The sequence below is a fragment of the Pneumocystis jirovecii genome (assembly GCF_001477535.1).
Source record: "Pneumocystis jirovecii RU7 chromosome Unknown supercont1.6, whole genome shotgun sequence".
NCBI lineage: Eukaryota > Fungi > Ascomycota > Pneumocystomycetes > Pneumocystales > Pneumocystaceae > Pneumocystis > Pneumocystis jirovecii.
This window is the reverse complement of record NW_017264780.1, coordinates 456818-475772: the sequence shown is the minus strand read 5'-3', so window position 1 is coordinate 475772 and position 18955 is coordinate 456818. Positions and strand designations below refer to the sequence as shown.

The following is an 18955-nucleotide window of genomic DNA, read 5'->3' as shown; positions in this document are numbered from 1 at the left end:
TTTGACAAAAAAGCTAAATTTTTATGATTTCTATTTAAATAAAGTATTAAACTACAAATGATATGCAAAAAATATGTACATAAATGTGATATTTTTGATGTTTAAAGCAATTGTGTATTCAATCTAAATGATTTTAGCTATCATTTTAATAATACAATATAATTATATGTATTGTTACACATAGGTATTTTGTTTTTTATATTTTTAATTATAATTTTAATACAGCTGAATTTTTAATTTTTTTATTATTTTTCTTCAATATTTGAGCTGAGATATTTTTTGCTTCATTATTTGGTTGTATTATTTTAATATTTCCTTTTTTTAATATTTTAGTAATTTTATCGGTTAATCTATTAGTTTTGTTTAATAATGATCTGTGACGTTTTTTTTTTGACTCAAGTCGTCGTCGGATCCTAAGTTTCTCTTGTCTTGTCATCTCATCTTTTGCAATTACTACGCCTGATCTTTCAAAAACTTCTTTGTTATTTTTTTCTGAACCAGTAACATATATTTCATGAGGGGCTAGCATAGTAGATGCGGTAAACGACGATGGTTGAGCTTCTTCCATAACAATTGTTGAAACATTAGATACAATATTAAGAGAAGGTTTTGCCTAAATTTTATAAGAACGAATATTTAATATAATTCAGTTTAATTACATATTTTGGTTTGTAATATAGATTACTTAAAGAGTTAAGTTTCTTTATTGCTTTCTGGAAAAGTTCTTTAATTTCATTATGTTCTTTATTTAATTTTTGATCTTCTTTTTCTAAATAAGTAGGGTCTGTCTTTTTTTTATATTCATCTTCATAAATTTCTGTTAAACTTTTTTCATTTTTTCTATCATAAATTTCGAGTAATTTGCTAGTATTGAATATTTTTTTTTCTTTAGGATAAACTTTCTGAATTTCGTCAAAATTGGAATCCATAATCCTTTTTCTAATTATTTCTTCAAGATTTAAAATATTTTCTTTAGTTGTTATTGGAATAGATCTTGTTGCTCTTTCGAATTCTATATCTTCTTCAAGCAAAGAATTTATAGATCTATCTTTAGCTTTTACTTCACCCATTAATTTCCAATCTTTCTTTGTTATGTTTTCTATTTCAAGCTCTTTTATTTTTTTAGATAATATTTCTTGATTTTTTGTATACTTTGATTTGTCTATTGCTACTTTTTTTTCATTTATTTTATCATTAGTAAGTTCAAATAGATCTTCTGGAACTTTAAATGCATTATTTTTTTCAACTTCTTCCATATATGTACTTTCTTCAGATTTATCCGCATCTTCACTACCATTTTCTGTTATGTTTTTTATAGATAATTCTTTATAGTTTAACTCTTCTGTTGGAGAAAAAAAATCAGTATATCTAATTTCATTGGTATTTTCAATTTCCTGAGTTGCATATTCTTCATTTATTTCAGTATCATTTAAATTGAAAAGAGAATGTGTTTCTTCTGAATCTTCTTTTTCATAAAGTTTGTCTATTTTCTTTAATTTTGTTTTATTAAAACCATCAATAGAAACTAAATTATTTTGCTTAGAATCTTTTGTTCTATTTACTTCTTTATCTTCCTAATTATTTTAAGAAAACTTATAAATGAGTGTATTAAAATTTTTACCTTCAAAGTAAAATCATCATTAATTAATAATGTATTGTTTACATACATATTTAAACATGTTTTATTTTTTTTGCTATCCCTTTCAGTAATTTTTAAAGAATTGTCTATATTCCTTTCTATTGTATCTCTTTCTGTTTCATTATGTTTTTTTTTTTCTTGAAAATTTATTTGACTTTTTAAGATAAAATTTAACTCTTCTAACTTGTCAAGTAGTTCATCTGTAATTAATTTGACTTCCTCAAAAATTTGATTATTGTCCAAATTATCAATATATAATTCTTCAAAAATACTGTTTTGTTTAACTATAGGATCGAGTAGTTTTTTTACTTGACAAAGAATAATAGAATGAAGTTCATTCGATGGTTTTAAAAATAGTTTTGGATTACATAAAAGGCTGTTTAGTTGTCTGGAGGTTTCATATCTCATTAAATTTGGTAATTTATTTAATTTAGTTTTTAATTTTTTTTTAAGAGGATTTATTTAATAATAATTTTAAAAATTTTATTTGCGATTTAATTTTAAAATTTAATTAAAATTATACTTAACTTGATTTTATATACTTAAACATTGAGTTTTATTGAATAATAGTTTTTTATAATTGTATATATGTTTTGAGTTAGTAGTTTATACGCAAAATTAATATTTTAAAAATGTGTTATTTATTAAAAGAAAAAATGAATATACCAATATTTTTATTAACAATAGTTTTTTAAATTTTATTAAATAATCATTTTTAATTTTTATAATCTTTAAATTTTTTATTACACAATTGCTTTCTTATATGATATTTTTAACTTTTATAAAACTATATATATTGATTATTATTATTAAATTTATTAAATTTATTCTTAGATAATTTAGATTTATTGTTATGTAAAATTTAATTTTTTTTAATTAGAAAAATTACCATTTTTTATAAATTTTGTAAATATAGTTTGAACACATTTTATCGTCGAAATTTTATAACCTTTAATATGTTAAAAGAATCAAATATTATTCAAATTTACTTGTAATTTTTAATAGTCTGTTAGAAGCCATTTTAATGGGTATTTTAATTAAAAACTAATATTATAATATTCTGTCATATTTTTTTTTATATTTTTGAAGAGTATGAGTATCAGAAATCTTCGAAAGCTTAAAGAACTTCAAAAGGATAATTTTTTATCATCTACTATTGATGAAGATCTAGATTCTGGAATAAGTTCAAGATATAGTTTTGATATAAATGCACTTCCTTCAAATAATTTTAATCGTTTTTCTATAGTAAAGTACTAAATTTATTAGACATTTTCTTATAGAACATAGCTTGATAACAATATTCAAATTATTGAGGATAATGTACCAGAAAGTGATAATATTTTTGAATATGAGGTTCACATTTTGTTTTAAATTTATATGAATTTAATGATTAATAAAGAATAAAAATAATATACATTCTAAGAAATGTAAAATTAAAAAAAAAGATAAAAATAAAACAAGAATGGTTAATAATGATCTAATTGAAACAGAAAAAGATTATATTTCTGAATATTTTAAAATTAACAAGGTCATTGATGAAAGTTCTAAAAAACATGATTTTCCAGAATTAATTGTAGATGATTCTGAAAATAAATTGCAACAAAAGCAGTTAAATTTATTAATTATAGATCAAAATTTTCTTGATTCTGATGCTGAAATGAGGAAACTTTTTGGAAAGATTGTTGTAGATAACAATAATCATTCTAAAAAAAAATCGAAAAAATATAGAACTAATTTTAAGAATAAATCCAATAAATCCCCCTTAATGGTTTTCAAAGAATCATGGCCACCATTTTTCAATAATGGTTTGTCAATGGATATTATTGATTATGTCGACGGTAACTTAGGTTTTTTTTTATTAAATATTGATTTCCTAGGCATTGGGTACTTTAAATTTGTTTTTTCTAAGGCATATCAAGATTCTCAACATCAGTTTTCAATTGCTGTTAATTCTTTTGATCCGAGTAATCTTATAGTGCTATTACAACATAATCGTTATATTTACAACCTACTGTTAATGTTTCAGGAAGCTAACTTATTTTAGCATACCATGTTGGTACATTACTTCAAGTATCTGAAATTTTAAAGCATGAAGGAAATTATCATAATTCTATAGATTTGGTTGGTTAGTTATTATTTTTTGATTATAAAGGTTTAATTGCTATAAGACCGTGCATTATACTCTTTAGGGCGTGGATTTCACCCGACGTTTAATATATCAACAGGTTGTGTTCGTCTCCCTTTTAAATATTTTGAAAATCGTGTTATGTATCTTGCATTGCATAAACATATTTATAATTTAGAGAAAAAAGGCTGTTGGAGAACTGCTTTTGAGTTTAATAAACTTTTGCTTAGGTATTTTTGTTTTAATTACTCTGTGTTATTTAATAAGTCTAGTTTAAGTCCTTTAGAAGATAATGATAATTATGGTGCTCTTTTGACTTTAGACTTTTTTGCTTTAAAAGCTAAAGAATATGATTATATTATTGAACTAAAAGAATGGCATGACCAAAAGTATTTAAGAAGACTTCCTTCTTTTGCATTTTCGTATGCACTAGCTTTTTTTCACAAAGAAAATACAGATGATTTACATATTGTCTCTAAAGAAAAAATAATCGATGCTGTTTCTTCATTTCCTTGGGTCGTCAGGCCACTTTTTTTATTATTAAAGTTACCTATTCCTAATGGATATGAATCACTTAGTCCTCCTACAAATCTCGATGCTCTTTATATGGATATTTATTTATCTCGAGTAAAAGATATTTGGAATACTTCCAAGTATATAGAGTTCTTAAGTTCTGTGTCTTTACCTTCGCCGCTAATTAATATGAACTTTCAAAAATTTGATCATGAAATTCCTGCAGGTATATTGAGATATGTTTTACTTTCAGGAGATAAAAATCTTATTCAATATTTACCTTTATCGATTACGTCTCAACCAATCATGGAATATGATCCTTTTCCTCCAGATAATTCTGTATCATTTACTCATACCTCTATTCCCGATTCGTTGGATAATTCAGCTGTTCAAGAAAATTATACACCTATTAATTCATCTGAAATTTTACTGCCGCAATACAGTTCTGAAACAAATTTACAAGATGAACATAATCCTGAAGCTATTATAGAATCAAATAATTCAGGAAATGTTTCATCGGATGAAACTAGCGTTTATTTAGCTAGAATTTCACGAAGAATATTAAGTTTATTTGGGATTTTTTGGAGAGATAATATATCTAATGAAACAGATTTTTCAGGTAATGATTAAGAGTAGAAAATAAAAAAGCTAAAAATCAAACAATTTATATATCAGATATAATTATAGTTCTTTTTCAACCTGTATTAAATTTTAAAGTTGAACGAAAGCAAATTATTTTATGAAGAATTATGCAGAACACTTTCAAAATTAGTAGAAGGAATTTAGATTTAAGTAATACCATTTCGCAAGATTCTGGGTCTTCAATAGAACAAGCAATTATTTTATCATCATATATATTATTTTCAAATTCTTCATATTGGTTTGTTTTTCTATTTTCTTTATGTAGGTTACTATTATCTAATTGTTTTGTATTTTGATCATTGGATATTGTGTCTTCGGAGTTAGTTTTTTTGTCATCTAAGGATTCTACCAAAGGATTCATACTAATACCGATGTGTTTTAAAGTAGATGGCCGTTTTTTTAAAACTGTTTCATCGACTTCTTCAAGAGCCTTACGATCCACAGTAAACTATTTTTGGTAAATAAAAGTTAAAAAATCAGCTACTTACTTGAATTGGTGCACTCGCTGCTTGTGTTCGAAGATAGTACATTCCAGTTTTTAAACCTTTTCTCCAGCCCCAAAAATGCATACCAGTAACTTTTGAAAATTAATGAAAAATTCAGTAACGTGAAATATACTTTTTCCAAATGATGGGTCACGAATATGAATATTTAGACTCTGGCTTTGATCAATAAATGCGCCACGATCTGCTGCATAGTCGATAATAGTCTATTAATATATTAACATGTTTTTTTACACTAAAAAAAGACCTTTTGAGACAACTCCCATACAGTTTTATATAACGCTTTAATTTCTGCTGGAATACTAGGTATATTTTGAATAGAGCCATTATTTGCAATAATTCTATTTTTCATAATATCATTCCACAATCCTAAATCAACTAAATCCTTAAGTAGCCATGGATTTACTACTTGAAATTCTCCTGCAAGGACACGCCGAGAATATATGTTACTGGTATATGGTTCAAAACACTCGTTAAAACCAAGGATTTGAGATGTACTTGCGGTAGGCATAGGTGCTACGAGAAGAGAGTTACGGAGGCCATATCGTGCAATATTAACTTTTAAACTATCCCAGTCCCATAAATCTGTAGGAACTACGTTCCACATATCATATTGCAAAATACCTTGGGATGCTGGCGATCCTTCGTAGGTTTCATATGGACCTTCTTCTTGTGCCAATTCGCATGATGCTTCTAGAGCTGCATGATATATAGTTTCAAATATTTTAATGTTAAGCTCTTTTGCATGAGGTGAGTCAAATGGCATTCTAAGAGATAAAAAGGCATCAGCAAGTCCTACTCTTTTTAACATGAGAATAATTTATAGTTTGCTTTTGAACCTTGAACACCAATGCCAATCGGGCGATGTCTTTTATTTGACCTCCTAGCTTCTTCCACAGGATAATAATTAACATCAATAATCTTATTTAAATTTCTAGCTACAACTTTTGTAACATCATGTAGCTTTTGAAAATCATAAATGCCTTTGTCAATAAAAGTTGGTAAAGCAATACTTGCAAGATTGCAAACAGCTACTTCATCTGGAGATGAATACTCGATTATTTCAGTGCATAAATTAGAACATTTGATAGTCCCAAGATTCTTCTGATTCGATTTACGATTGCATGCATCTTTATAAAGCATAAAAGGATTACCTGTCTCTGTCTGTGCTTCCAGAATTGCATACCATAGTTTCTGTGCTTTAACAATTCGAGTTGCTCGTTTTTCTTGCTCATATTTTTCATATAAAACCTTTTTAAAAATAAGTTAACATGATATATATAATAGTAGGAAAAAACCTCAAACTCTTCTCCGTAAACATCGTCTAGACCAGGGGCTTCGTTCGGACAAAATAAGCTCCAATCTTGATTTGCTTCCACTCGTTTCATAAATAAGTCAGGTATCCATAAGCCATAAAAAAGATCTCTTGCTCGAATTTCTTCTTTACCGTGATTTTTACGAAGATCCAAGAATTCAAATATATCTGCATGCCATGGTTCTATATAAATAGCAAAGGCGCCAGGACGCTTGTTCCCACCTTGATCAACATATCGAGCAGTATTGTTGAATACCCTGAGCATAGGAATAATACCATTAGATGTACCATTAGTTCCCGCAATATAACTCCCAGTAGCACGAATACAATGAACATTGAGCCCAATTCCTCCTGCTGTTTTACTAATCATGGCACATGTTTTAAGTGTATCATAAATTCCTTCAATGGAATCATCTTTCATAGTTACTAGGAAGCAGGACGAAAGTTGAGGATTTGGAGTTCCTGCATTAAATAATGTAGGTGAAGCATGTGTCATATATTTTGCAGACATAAGATTATATGTTTCAATAGCTTTTTCAACATCATCACCATGGATACCAACTGCAACACGCATTATCATATGTTGGGGTCTTTCTGCAACCTTTCCATTAATACGAAGAAGATAACTTCGCTCTAATGTTTTAAATCCAAAATAGTTATATGTAAAATCACGATCGTAGATAATTGCACTGTCTAGTTCATTGGCATGTCTCATTACTGTTTCATATGTTTTTAGAGAAATCATTGGGGATGGCTTGTTATTTCTTGGATTAACATAGTGATATAAATCCGAAATAACATGAGAAAATACTTTTTTAGTTTGCTTGTGAAGATTAGATACTGCAATACGTGCTGCCAAAATAGCATAATCGGGATGCTGTTTTTATTAGAAAAACTATATTATATTTCTGAGAAGAAATACTTTTGTAGTCATATAAGCCGCTGTTTCTGCTGCTAGGTTATCAAGCTCTATTGTTGTTACTCCTTGATATACTCCAGAAATAACTTTCATAGTAATCGATGCTGCGTCTACATGTTCCATGTCTAAGCCATAACACAAACGAGAAACTCTGGCTGTTATCTATAACATTGTTTATTTTACAAAAAATACTTTTTTAAAAATATACTTTATCAAAAGCAACTCGTTCTTTTCGTCCATCTAAATAGATTTATCTTTTAAAAAATAGTTTACTATTAAACAAATAATATTCACCTCTCTTATAAACAAACATTACTTATGTTTTTCTAAAAAAATTATTTATTTTTAAACTGATTTTAAGATAATGAACGATTATGAAATTTACGCGTATCGTGTTTAACACGGCTCGATACCTAAATTTATGTAGTTAATATAAATTACCTTAGTTTGAATAATGGATTTTATAAAATATGAGTTTAAAATAAAATTATTTAAAGGTAATAATTAGGAATTTTAAACAAAAATTAGGGAAAAGGTAGTTTGTTTTAGATTCTGTTATATTTATACTTATTTTTTTTAGATAGAAATAAGAATAATTTTGATTAATTTCAAAATCTATTATTTTATAAAAACTGGTTATTGAGATATTATCTAATTTTTATTGTAGTTTCTGAGAAAAAGATTTAAGATTTAGTAGAGTCTCTTGTTTTTATAATGCTAAATGTATGTTTTTTAAAATATTCTCAACGACAATTTGTACAGTTTTTAAGTGGAACTATGTTGGTTGCATCATCGATTTATTATTTCAGAAGAGAGAATATTAATGCAGAATGTCCTTTTGGAAAAGACTCTTTTAATACCAGTGCATTCTCAAAAATGCACTCACGAGAGGAACAGATAGAAAAGCTTAAGGCACATTCTCAAAATGATGGTACTGAATATGATCTTTTAATAATTGGAGGAGGTGCCACAGGAGCTGGATGTGCATTGGACGCTTCCAGCAGGGGATTGAAGGTAGCATTAGTTGAGAAATATGATTTTTCTAGTGGAACAAGCAGTCGAAGCACAAAATTAGTACATGGTGGTATACGATATTTGGAAAAAGCAGTTATGGTATGGTTTTTATACTGAAAAAGTAGTGAGTTATCACTTAGATGAAATTTGAAAATTTAACTAATATTGAAAAAATTATATTATTTTTAAATATCAATTTTAAATTTTTCTAACGTTTTATTAGAAATTAGATTATGATCAATATTCTCTTGTGCATGAAGCTTTATGTGAACGGAAGACTTTTTTGAGCATTGCACCACATTTGGCATTTGCTTCTCCAATAATGATTCCTATTTATAAGTACTTATTTGTTATTTTTGTTCTTTTTTGGAATTAACTGTTTTAGATGGTGGCAAATTCCATATTTTTGGGCAGGTGTGAAGGCATATGATTATTTGGCTGGAAAAGATAATATAAAATCTTCATATTTTTTAACTAAAAAAAAAGTTATGGAACTTTTTCCTATGTTAAAGACTAAAAATTTGGTTGGTGCTTTAGTATATTATGATGGTTTACAGAATGATTCTCGAATGAATGTTAGTTTAATATTGACGTCTGTATTATATGGAGCAAATGTTGCAAATTATGTTGAAGTTTCCGAATTTAAGAAAGATAAAAATGGTAAAATATGTGGAGTGATAGTTAAAGATCGTTTAAATGGAGATATATGGACAATTGCTGCTAAAGTATAATATTTTTTTTTAAAATTATTTTAACAGTGACAGGGTGTTATAAATGCTACTGGCCCTTATACTGACATTTTGAGAAATCTTGATTCTCCATCAAGTTCTAAAATGGTGTCGTTATCATCTGGTGTGCATATAGTTCTTCCTGGATATTATTCTCCTAAAAATATTGGGTTTATTGATCCTAATACGTCAGATGGACGTGTAATTTTCTTTTTACCATGGTATTCTATATATATATGTATAATTTGTTTTTTATAATACTTATTTAGGCAAGGAAATACTCTTATTGGAACTACAGATTCTCCCACAGAAATTTCAGATAACCCAACTCCTAAAGAAGAGGAAATTTCTTGGATTTTAAATGAAATCAAGAAACATTTAAATAATGATTTTGTTATTAGAAGAGAAGATGTTCTTTCTGCTTGGTGTGGTATTAGGCCTTTAATTTCTAACTCTGCTTCAAAAAATACAGAGAATTTAGTAAGAAGTCATATAATAGATATTAGTGATAGTGGGTTATTAACTATTTCTGGTGGAAAGTGGACAACATATAGGCAGATGGTAGATTTTACTAGTTAATTAATTAATTAATTTTATTATTAGGCTGAAGATACTATTGATAGAGCTGTTAAAGAGTTTAATCTTAAGCCTTCTTCCGTTAAATGTTTAACGTCAAATATTCAATTAATAGGTGCTTCTGGATGGAAAAGCACGTTATATGTTTCTTTGATTCATCAATTTGGAATTGATACTGATATTGCAAAATATTTATCTAAAAATTACGGAGATCGTGCATGGTCTGTTCTTGATATGTCAAAATTAACTGGGAAAAGGTGGCCTTCTAGAGGCATTAGATTAAATAGTAGATATCCCTTTATTGATGGGGAAGTTCGTTATGCAGTTCGAGTAGAGTATGCTCAAACATGTGCAGATGTTTTAGCAAGGCGGACAAGGTATAATTTTAAAAGAAAAATAAATAGGTTAAATGAATATAGATTGGCATTTTTGGATGTTTATGCGGCATTAGAAGCGTTACCCAAAGTTATTGATATTATGTCTGAAGAATTGAATTGGTCTAAAACACGTAAAGAACAAGAATGGAAAAATACACTTGAATTTTTGTGTTCTATGGGTCTTCCTGAAACAATGCATTATTTGACAAGAACTGATGTTGAAAATTATAAATTTTTAAAATAAAATATTAAAAAGTATTAATATTTCTATTATGATTTAATTGTTTTTTTATTTTATAAATATTTTGAATAGTTGTCTTAAAATTATAGAATTTATATTGTTTTTAATAAGATGTTAATTGAATTTTTGATTTTTATTTTTAATAATATTGTAAAATTTTTCAGTTTACTGTTTTTTAAAGTATATAATTTAAAGGCTTTTCTTAGTATTTAGATATTCTATTGAATATATCTAAGATTTATTTTAGATTTAATAAAATGTTTTAAAAAATAAAATATGCATGAATTTTTTTAATTTAAAATAGTTTGTATAATTTTGATTTATTATTATGAGCTTGATTCATATAATTGATGTATTATGTTTATGTTTGTGGTTATGTTAAAGTATATAATATTGAAAATTAATATATTTTAATTGATAGTCGTTTCGTATAATATTTATGATAAAGTTTGATGTTAATTTAAACTAAAATATAAAGAAAAAATCATAAATTATTTTTATAAAGTTGTATTTTGTCTTAGATTATTAATAAAATTCTAATATTTTTATCAGTTTTATGAAAATAATATCTTGATTCAACCTGAAAAAAAAATTTAAATTGTTTTGCATTTAAATGCTTAAGTGCTTCGATATATTCATTAGCTATTTCTTTAGGAATATTTACTGAAGGAAAATATATATTACATAAATATCTTTCGAATTCTGCTTGTTTTTTTTGAAATATTGTGAATTGAAGGTTTGATATTTCACTTAAAACCTAAAATAAAATAAGATAATTTTTTATGTTAATTTAAGTTTACAGTGATAGTTTGCGTATCTTGTGGGTTAAAGGATTGTTTTGAAGGAACTTCAAAACAAAGTGAAGAAAGCGATTGAAATATGAATTGATCAAATCCAGAAACTGTTTTTTTAATTTTAATATCACTTATTTGAGATTGATCAGATGCCCATAATGTAATCATTTTGTTTAAAATAGAAAATGCTATTTTTTCTATTGAAGGATCTGATATATTTGCTGCAAAATGGATGATACTTTGAAGAAATGCTTCAAAATTTGGTTGATTAACTTTAAAAATTACGAAAATGTTAAAATATTTATAAAACTCACCATCGCTTATAAAAACCGAATCTAAATCATTATTAAGTAATCCTAAAACAAATTCAAGGTATTTTTTTTTGAGATCATTTTGGTTAATGATATCGTCTGTACCTTCTGCTGGTTGGTTAAGAGATTGAAAAATTCTATTTAAAAGAGGCGTAAATAAAGTATTCAATATATCATATATATTTGACTAATTTAGAATTAGATAGTTTTAAAAAAATATATTTGAAAACCTTAAATCTATGAGCAAGTAACCCAAGAAATGGAAGAAAGTCAATTATTTCAGATGTTTTGCTTTCTGACAATAACCCGTTTATCAAACGTGGAAATTTGGACAATATTTCAAGATCGAGTATGTTTGTTAACCTTACAAAAGATAAACGTGCCTGTTAAGCTGTTATTAGGAATCTAATGGTTGTATAATATTAACCGCTTCTCTTATTATCTCTTCGTGTTTTAAAGTCTCTAAAGCAATAAGAATAAATTCACTCGCTTGCAAAAAGGTTTCTGAAATAGGATTTATAATAGAAGATTTACGAGATATATCAGGAAACCCTTTAGCAAAATTTCCAACTGCCATAATAATATTACGAATATGTAAAATATTATTATTATCATTTATATCTTGTGAAAGACATATTTGGAGATCTGAAAAAAGTGGTTTAAGAATAGACTATTTTAAAATTAGACTTTAAAGGAAGATATAGAAGATTAGACCTCTGTTAAACATATTTTCTTGGTTTTATCTATCGTGTCTAAAGATATAAGTAGTCCAGCTGCTTCAAAGAGATATAATGTGCTGTCGATTAAGTCTTTAACAGTTGTAATATCAGTATTAACATTATTATCAGTATTAGTATTTGATATATGTTTTATTTTTACAACGAGTAAATCTTGAATAGCTTTTAGTGTAGTTTCTGCATAGTTCCCTATTTTATTTGATAAAAGACGAATATATCTTGAAAAAAGATAGCACGCTCTTTTTTTTACATGAGTATTATGATGATATAGTCCTCGTTGATCTACCATAGCTTCAAGAACTTTAGGAATAAGTGAAGGTTGGAACTCAAAAAATGATACATATCTAACTGCTATCTCTAAATAATGGAGCTGAATAGATGGATGAGGATATGATGATATTTCTGAATTTATTATCATTCCAAGTAGCTGTCCTAATATAGTAAATGAATTATTATTGTTATTATTTACATATGTGGTGACTTTTTAGAATTAGTTTGACTAATATTAGATCAAATTTATTAATATACCTTTTAAATTTTCCCCAAAAGATAATATTTCATATAGAATGAGTTCTAAATGTCTCCAGCTTACTTCAGAAAATCCTTTGTTTAATCCATTAGTTACTAAATTCAGAATGCAGTTACAATAAAGGTCATAATCAATAGATCCGACCATATCTTGGAAAGTTCGAAGTTTTTTCCTTATTTCTAAAAATTTTGCGTTTTCATCAGCTTGTGCTTCATTTAACCAATCTGAGGATTTATCATATTTTGTTTTTATAATTAATGCATTTAAAATAGATTTTAATAAATCGTTTCGAGATGAATCCATTTGCCCTCTTTTTTTTTGTTTTCGAATCTAAATTAATTAGAAATATAAACGTTATTGAACTTTTAAAACCAGAGCCAATAAATCATTCAAGGCTGGAAAAACAGCTGATGAAGTATCGTCATATTCATTTGAAAGAAATTGAAGAATGAATGGAACTGTATTAAAAAGAAGAGAATCTGCTTTTATATAAATTTCTTTGGACATCATATTCTATTATTAAGTTAGTGTATATTGATTTAATAAAAACATTTACATCATTGCATATACAAATAAGTTCAATAGTTTGTGCATTGACAAGTTTTGCGATGTTTTCTGTAAAATTTGGATCACTAGTTAAATCTAAATTGCTTATATGATCTGTAATATTAAGAAGAAATATTAGTTCAAGTTTATCAGTGTGCTTCATTTTCTTGCTAACAATTTCGACAAGAGTTTCACATGCAGTATTGCGAAGTTGTTGATCGCCTAGAAGTCCGAAAATAAAAGTCATATATGAATTATTGACGATTAAAGATATATCTATCCATGCTTTTTCTATTAGCTTGTTTTATCTGTTTATTCTTGGAATTAACTTACAAACATATTTACTTATTACTTTCATACAGAATTCAACAATATTTTTATTTGTTTGCTGATATTGGATCATAAGTCTATACCACGATTCTGTTAAACGATGCATATCATTTTGACGAATTTTATCTTTAAGTGAATTATTTCTAGAAATTTGGTTCGGTTCTCTGGAAGTATGTTGATCTGCTATTTCTTCATCGATAGAAAGAAGAATTTTAAGATAGAATTCAGCTGCTTTTGCAGAAGACTTTTCATTTTGTGATGAGGAATTTTGTATGAGAGCAAAAATATCTGTAAAAAAAGAAGACCATGATGTAGTATACAATGTAATGAATAGTAAAGCAAAAAAATGAGAAAGCTTGCTATGCAAAACTAAAATAATCAATTATAATGGCACATGCAAACTAAGAAACTTACATGGAGGATCTGTATCTTCTATTCTCATTGGAGAAAACTCCTGTATAACCCAATCAAAAATCTGGTTTTTTATAAAATTGAGAGATTGGGGTGTTAAGTCATTAATCCTATTGCTAAGTATAAATTTTCAAAATACAATTAAAATGGGAAAGGCATTCTACCTTGATTTGATAGCATATCCTAAAACCTGTAAAGCAAATAGTCTTGTTTGTTCTGATCTATAAAAAAAATTATTCATAATTATAATATAATAACAAAAATATTTACACTTTGGGTATTTTTGTAAAAAGAGAAAGACACACTTGCCATCCTTCAGGAGAATTCTTTATCTGATCACAAAACGTTATAGCCTATAAACAATTAGTATAAACAATAATTACTGGAATTTACTAAAACCTGTTGTTTCAATGAAGGGTCTACGTGCGGTTGAAGCATTATATTAACCGCTTGATCAATATTTACCTCCATTAGTGTTTTTGGCTAATTTTTTTGGTCTTTTCTCCTTCAATTTATTCAATTTTTTTGTTTTTTCAAAACTCAATAAAATATGCTAAAAAATAGAACTCTAAACAAATATATATAATTTTTAAATATATAATTTAGAAAATTTCCTTCTATTCTTTCGTTTTTGTTAAAAAAAAACTTTCCCCAAAAAATATTCAACAAAATTAAAAAGGTTTTTTTTTGATGGATTTTCTTAGTCGTCTCGAAAATCAGGGTTCAAAACAATCTATACATTTAAATGTTTAAAAATTGAAGAGGCAAAATAATAGTAATTTTTCTAGAATTACAGTTTCTGGTGTTTTATTCTTTTTTTCCTCAGTTATTATTTCTGGGATCAGTTTGAGATTATTAAATATAAATTTGTAATTGATATTACTTTTGTTCATAAGAAAATTTTATAGATATGGAAACAAGAATAAATTCTCAAGAGCCTTCTGAATGCCAAAGAAAGGGTCTTCGTGCTCAGCGTTTGGAGGATCTCTTGGCAAAATCATTATCACAGACCATTAAAGCGTGTAGGTGAGATTTTTGTGTTGGTACAGCACTTGAATATTTATCTGTATAGTTATGAGCAGGTTGCAAAGTGTTTTCCTGCATTGGCTAAGAATTCTCCAGAGGTTTTGAGGAATGCACATAAACAGGTTATTTCGTTTTTGCAGAGTTCATGTGAGGTATTGTGAAAAAAACGATAATGATTTTATTTAGAGAAAATAGAGGGAATTTATGTCTATTTTGAAGGAGAGAGATGTTGTTTCTAGATTGAATGAGTTGGATAATCTTATAACGAATGCAAAATTACGTCAAGAAAGTGGAGAGCCGCCTAGTATTTTGTAAAATTATTTGATTTTGGTTTGTGATAAATTAATTGATATAGACCAACCTTGTTATCGCCTGAGCATGTTGTGAATTCCTATCTTTATCCTCTTAAAATGAAAGAGCTTTCTGTTTTGAAAGAACAGTTGAAAAATGTATATTTCTATTTTTATTTTGGAATGATCTTAATTTTATGATTTTTAGACGCAAGCAAAGAATACAGATTCTTACAAAAAGGTTGCATTGCAGCGTGATGAAATAGCTCATTTAGCTTTATCTATAAAAAAAGCAATTGAAGAGCTAGATCTTGCTGTACAGCATTCTATTCAGACACCTATACAAGCTATGCAAACACAAATGGACGAGATTGTACCAATACTTCAAGAAGGATTATAGTTTTCTATTATTGGTTGTAATATTGCATTTTTTTGTTATTTTAGTTTTTATTCCATATTATTCATCTATTTCTTTAGATGGCTTTTTGGTGTAGCATTATAAATTCATGTCTAAATATTTGTGTAATATTTAACAAATAGATGTTGTATGTATTTTTTGTTTCATTATATTTTGTATTTTATGTTGTTTTGTTTAACAGTTTTATCCAATGGTTACTTTTCCAGTTTTAAAGTAGTTTAAAGATTTATTATATTTTTAATAGAATTGTATTTTTTTGAGTATATTTTTTTGATTACTTAGGTAATTTTAGTATTGATGATGGTATTAAGGTTTTTAAGTATAACTTGAAATTTTGTTTTTATCAATATTGCTTAGATATTAATTTTTGGAAAAGATTGAAGAATTTTTGTTTCTTGGTATATTTTTAGTGGGGTGTCAGTGTTTCAAGCTATCTGAAAGTAAATTAAATAAAATAAATGAACCAAGTTTCAGAGTATGTCTAGAATGAGAAGGATATGTTTTGTGAATTAAGATGTTGAATTAGAATACAAGAATATAATATAAAATAGAAAAATAATATGTGTACTTTTTTATTTATATGTTATAAATTTTTATTTTAAATGTTTGATTTACGCATTTTATATTTATTAAGTCTTAGAATTTTATTTATATTTTTTAGATTTATTTGAAAATGTTATGTGAGATAGCTATCATTATTTTTAGTGAATTGGTTTTTATATTATGATATATTGTATATTTACTCATTTATTTATTCGTTTATTTAAGTAATTAATTATTTTATTTTTTACTTTTTCTATAACTAAATACTTGTATCATTTTTTCTTGAGAAATTGATCTCTTCTGTTTGATTTGTCTTATTTATTATAGGTTATTATAGGGTTAGCCCTATTCTTAGTTTTTGAAAGATACTTTTTTGATATGAAATTTAAAAAAATATAAAATTTAAAAGATTTTTATCTATTTAATTTATTAAGAGGGGAAAACTTAACATGGAAAAATTATCTTTGGATGAAGTTGGATGGTTTTTTGTTCAAGAATATTATACATTTTTGAATAGGGAGCCTGGGAGATTGCATGTAAGTTATTTTGTTAGAAATATTGAGTTAATTATTTATTATAGTGTTTTTATACTAAAAGAAGCACACTTATTCATGGAAATGAGGGTGAAAATGTTAACCCATGTTCTGGACAGCAGGTATGTATTTTGGTATTTTGAAATTTTTAAAATGGAGTATATTGTGATAATTAAATTTTATTACTTAAATTGTATTTTTGTATTTTTTATTATGTATGTTATAGTTAACATATATTTTTGTAGGAAATTCATAAAAAGATTATTGAGCTTGGATTTTCTGACTGTAAAGTTCTTGTTTCTAATGTTGATTCTCAAGCATCTACTAATGGCGGAATTGTGATTCAAGTTCTAGGAGAGATGAGCAATTGTGATGGGCCTAGTCGTCGTTTTGCTCAAACGTTTTTTTTAGCTGAACAACCTAATGGATATTTTGTTCTTAATGATATTTTTCGATATCTTAAAGAAGACATGGAAGATGGAGAATTATGTAATGGTGAATGTCATTCTCACACTGCCGATCTTAAGGATGATGGATTGTCGTCTTGTATTGAAATTAATGATAATACTCAATTTGTATCAGAACAAAAATATATTACGACTACTACTTCTATACTTTCATGTGATAATAATGCCAATACTCAATCTACTCGGCTTAGTACTATTACTGATTCACTTCAAGATTCTACTTCTATCCCTCCCACTTCTGTAGCTAATACTCATCATGAAGTTGATTATGAGAAACTGCCTTTAGCTTCTTCACTTGAAAAAATATCTTTAACTGAGCATATACCCGACTCTACAGAGAATATTGGCTTTGATAATCCGCAGCTTTGTCCTACTATATTTCAACCATCAGTATCAGTGTCATCGGCACCTAAAACATGGGCTAATCTTTTTGATAAAACTTCCCCTCAGTTAAACAAAACAGTTTCCTCTGTAGTTAAACCAACTGCTATTCATGTGCAGGCACCTTTAGTTTCTGAGCGTACTCTTATGAGTTCTGCTTCAGGTAGATTTTATTTATTATGATTGTTGTTTACCTAATTTTTATAATCAAGTTTTTGTAAAGAATATTAAAGATGGGATCTCTGAGGCTGATTTGAAACATGTTTTTTCTAAATTTGGTTCTATTCATCATATTGATATTAAAAAAGAAAAGGTAAAATTTATGTTGATTATACATTTTTAATATTATTAATAGAGCTGTGCTCTTGTTTATTTTGAAACATCTGCATCTGCTATTTCTGCAATTGCTGCTGGTTCTGTAAAGATTGCGCAGGATACACTTTTGATTGAAGAAAGAAAGAATAATCGCGATAGAAATAGGAATAGTAATGGTGAACGCCGTGTCGGTGGACGAGAATATACAAAATATGGGGATGAAAAAAGAACTAATACTGATAAACGTGGATATATGAATAAAAATAGAGCTTATGATAAAAAATGATTGGTTTAAAAAATGATTGGTTTTATGTACGAGTTATCGTAATTTTTAACTTACATGAGGTATAATTAAGATGTAAAATAACACAATATGTTTGCTATCTTTTTGTATATTAGTGCATATATTTATTATTAAAGCTTATTTCTTTGCACTAATATTTTTATTCTGTTATTTAAAATTTATGCTGATTTCTTTGATGATTTATGATTTTGGGGTATCTGTGGATGATGTCAATCTAGTTTAATACACAATACTGTTATGTATATATTTATTATTATTATGTTGTATTTTTAAGTTTCTTTTTTGTTCAATTTTCTATTTTGCTTTATTTTTTATAAATAAAAAATATTTGTGTACATTAGAATATTCAAATGGGGTCTTGTATGTTTAAAATTGTTTTTGTTGTTCTGTTGTAATATAAACATTGTTTCTAGATTTTTCTCTATACG

The 18955-nt window shown here is 26.7% G+C and overlaps 7 protein-coding genes across 7 annotated transcripts; 4 read left to right on the top strand and 3 right to left on the bottom strand.

Annotated features, from left to right (window-relative positions):
* Positions 1-208: 208 nt before the first annotated feature.
* Positions 209-2047, bottom strand: T551_01650 (rRNA-processing protein MPP10; the record flags this gene model as incomplete). Its single annotated transcript, XM_018373913.1, has 3 exons — positions 209-613; positions 660-1574; positions 1622-2047. The coding sequence occupies 3 exons, from the start codon at positions 2045-2047 to the stop codon at positions 209-211; spliced, it is 1746 nt and encodes a 581-aa protein (XP_018230088.1).
* Positions 2048-2731: 684 nt separating this feature from the next.
* Positions 2732-4907, top strand: T551_01649 (uncharacterized protein; the record flags this gene model as incomplete). Its single annotated transcript, XM_018373912.1, has 7 exons — positions 2732-2884; positions 2927-2992; positions 3039-3477; positions 3517-3633; positions 3684-3764; positions 3808-3994; positions 4037-4907. 7 exons carry the CDS (start codon positions 2732-2734, stop codon positions 4905-4907), a joined length of 1914 nt encoding a protein of 637 aa, XP_018230087.1.
* Positions 4908-4971: 64 nt separating this feature from the next.
* Positions 4972-7969, bottom strand: T551_01648 (ribonucleoside-diphosphate reductase large chain; the record flags this gene model as incomplete). Its single annotated transcript, XM_018373911.1, has 9 exons — positions 4972-5367; positions 5408-5496; positions 5538-5628; positions 5670-6217; positions 6262-6673; positions 6721-7614; positions 7660-7818; positions 7865-7896; positions 7951-7969. 9 exons carry the CDS (start codon positions 7967-7969, stop codon positions 4972-4974), a joined length of 2640 nt encoding a protein of 879 aa, XP_018230086.1.
* Positions 7970-8370: 401 nt separating this feature from the next.
* Positions 8371-10595, top strand: T551_01647 (glycerol-3-phosphate dehydrogenase; the record flags this gene model as incomplete). The annotated part of the gene is made up of 7 exons (XM_018373910.1): positions 8371-8769; positions 8894-9009; positions 9056-9395; positions 9435-9619; positions 9668-9959; positions 10002-10351; positions 10394-10595. 7 exons carry the CDS (start codon positions 8371-8373, stop codon positions 10593-10595), a joined length of 1884 nt encoding a protein of 627 aa, XP_018230085.1.
* Positions 10596-11089: 494 nt separating this feature from the next.
* Positions 11090-14721, bottom strand: T551_01646 (Ran GTPase-binding protein LOS1; the record flags this gene model as incomplete). Its single annotated transcript, XM_018373909.1, has 15 exons — positions 11090-11128; positions 11173-11349; positions 11393-11658; positions 11701-11884; positions 11928-12080; positions 12125-12367; positions 12412-12914; positions 12963-13293; positions 13336-13476; positions 13520-13794; positions 13843-14208; positions 14254-14360; positions 14415-14471; positions 14521-14603; positions 14650-14721. 15 exons carry the CDS (start codon positions 14719-14721, stop codon positions 11090-11092), a joined length of 2997 nt encoding a protein of 998 aa, XP_018230084.1.
* Positions 14722-15160: 439 nt separating this feature from the next.
* T551_01645 (uncharacterized protein) lies at positions 15161-15966 on the top strand (the record flags this gene model as incomplete). The annotated part of the gene is made up of 5 exons (XM_018373908.1): positions 15161-15276; positions 15323-15428; positions 15472-15587; positions 15632-15725; positions 15775-15966. The coding sequence occupies 5 exons, from the start codon at positions 15161-15163 to the stop codon at positions 15964-15966; spliced, it is 624 nt and encodes a 207-aa protein (XP_018230083.1).
* Positions 15967-16976: 1010 nt separating this feature from the next.
* On the top strand, positions 16977-18509 carry T551_01644 (uncharacterized protein; the record flags this gene model as incomplete). Its single annotated transcript, XM_018373907.1, has 5 exons — positions 16977-17063; positions 17108-17182; positions 17306-18071; positions 18121-18221; positions 18264-18509. The coding sequence occupies 5 exons, from the start codon at positions 16977-16979 to the stop codon at positions 18507-18509; spliced, it is 1275 nt and encodes a 424-aa protein (XP_018230082.1).
* Positions 18510-18955: the final 446 nt, after the last annotated feature.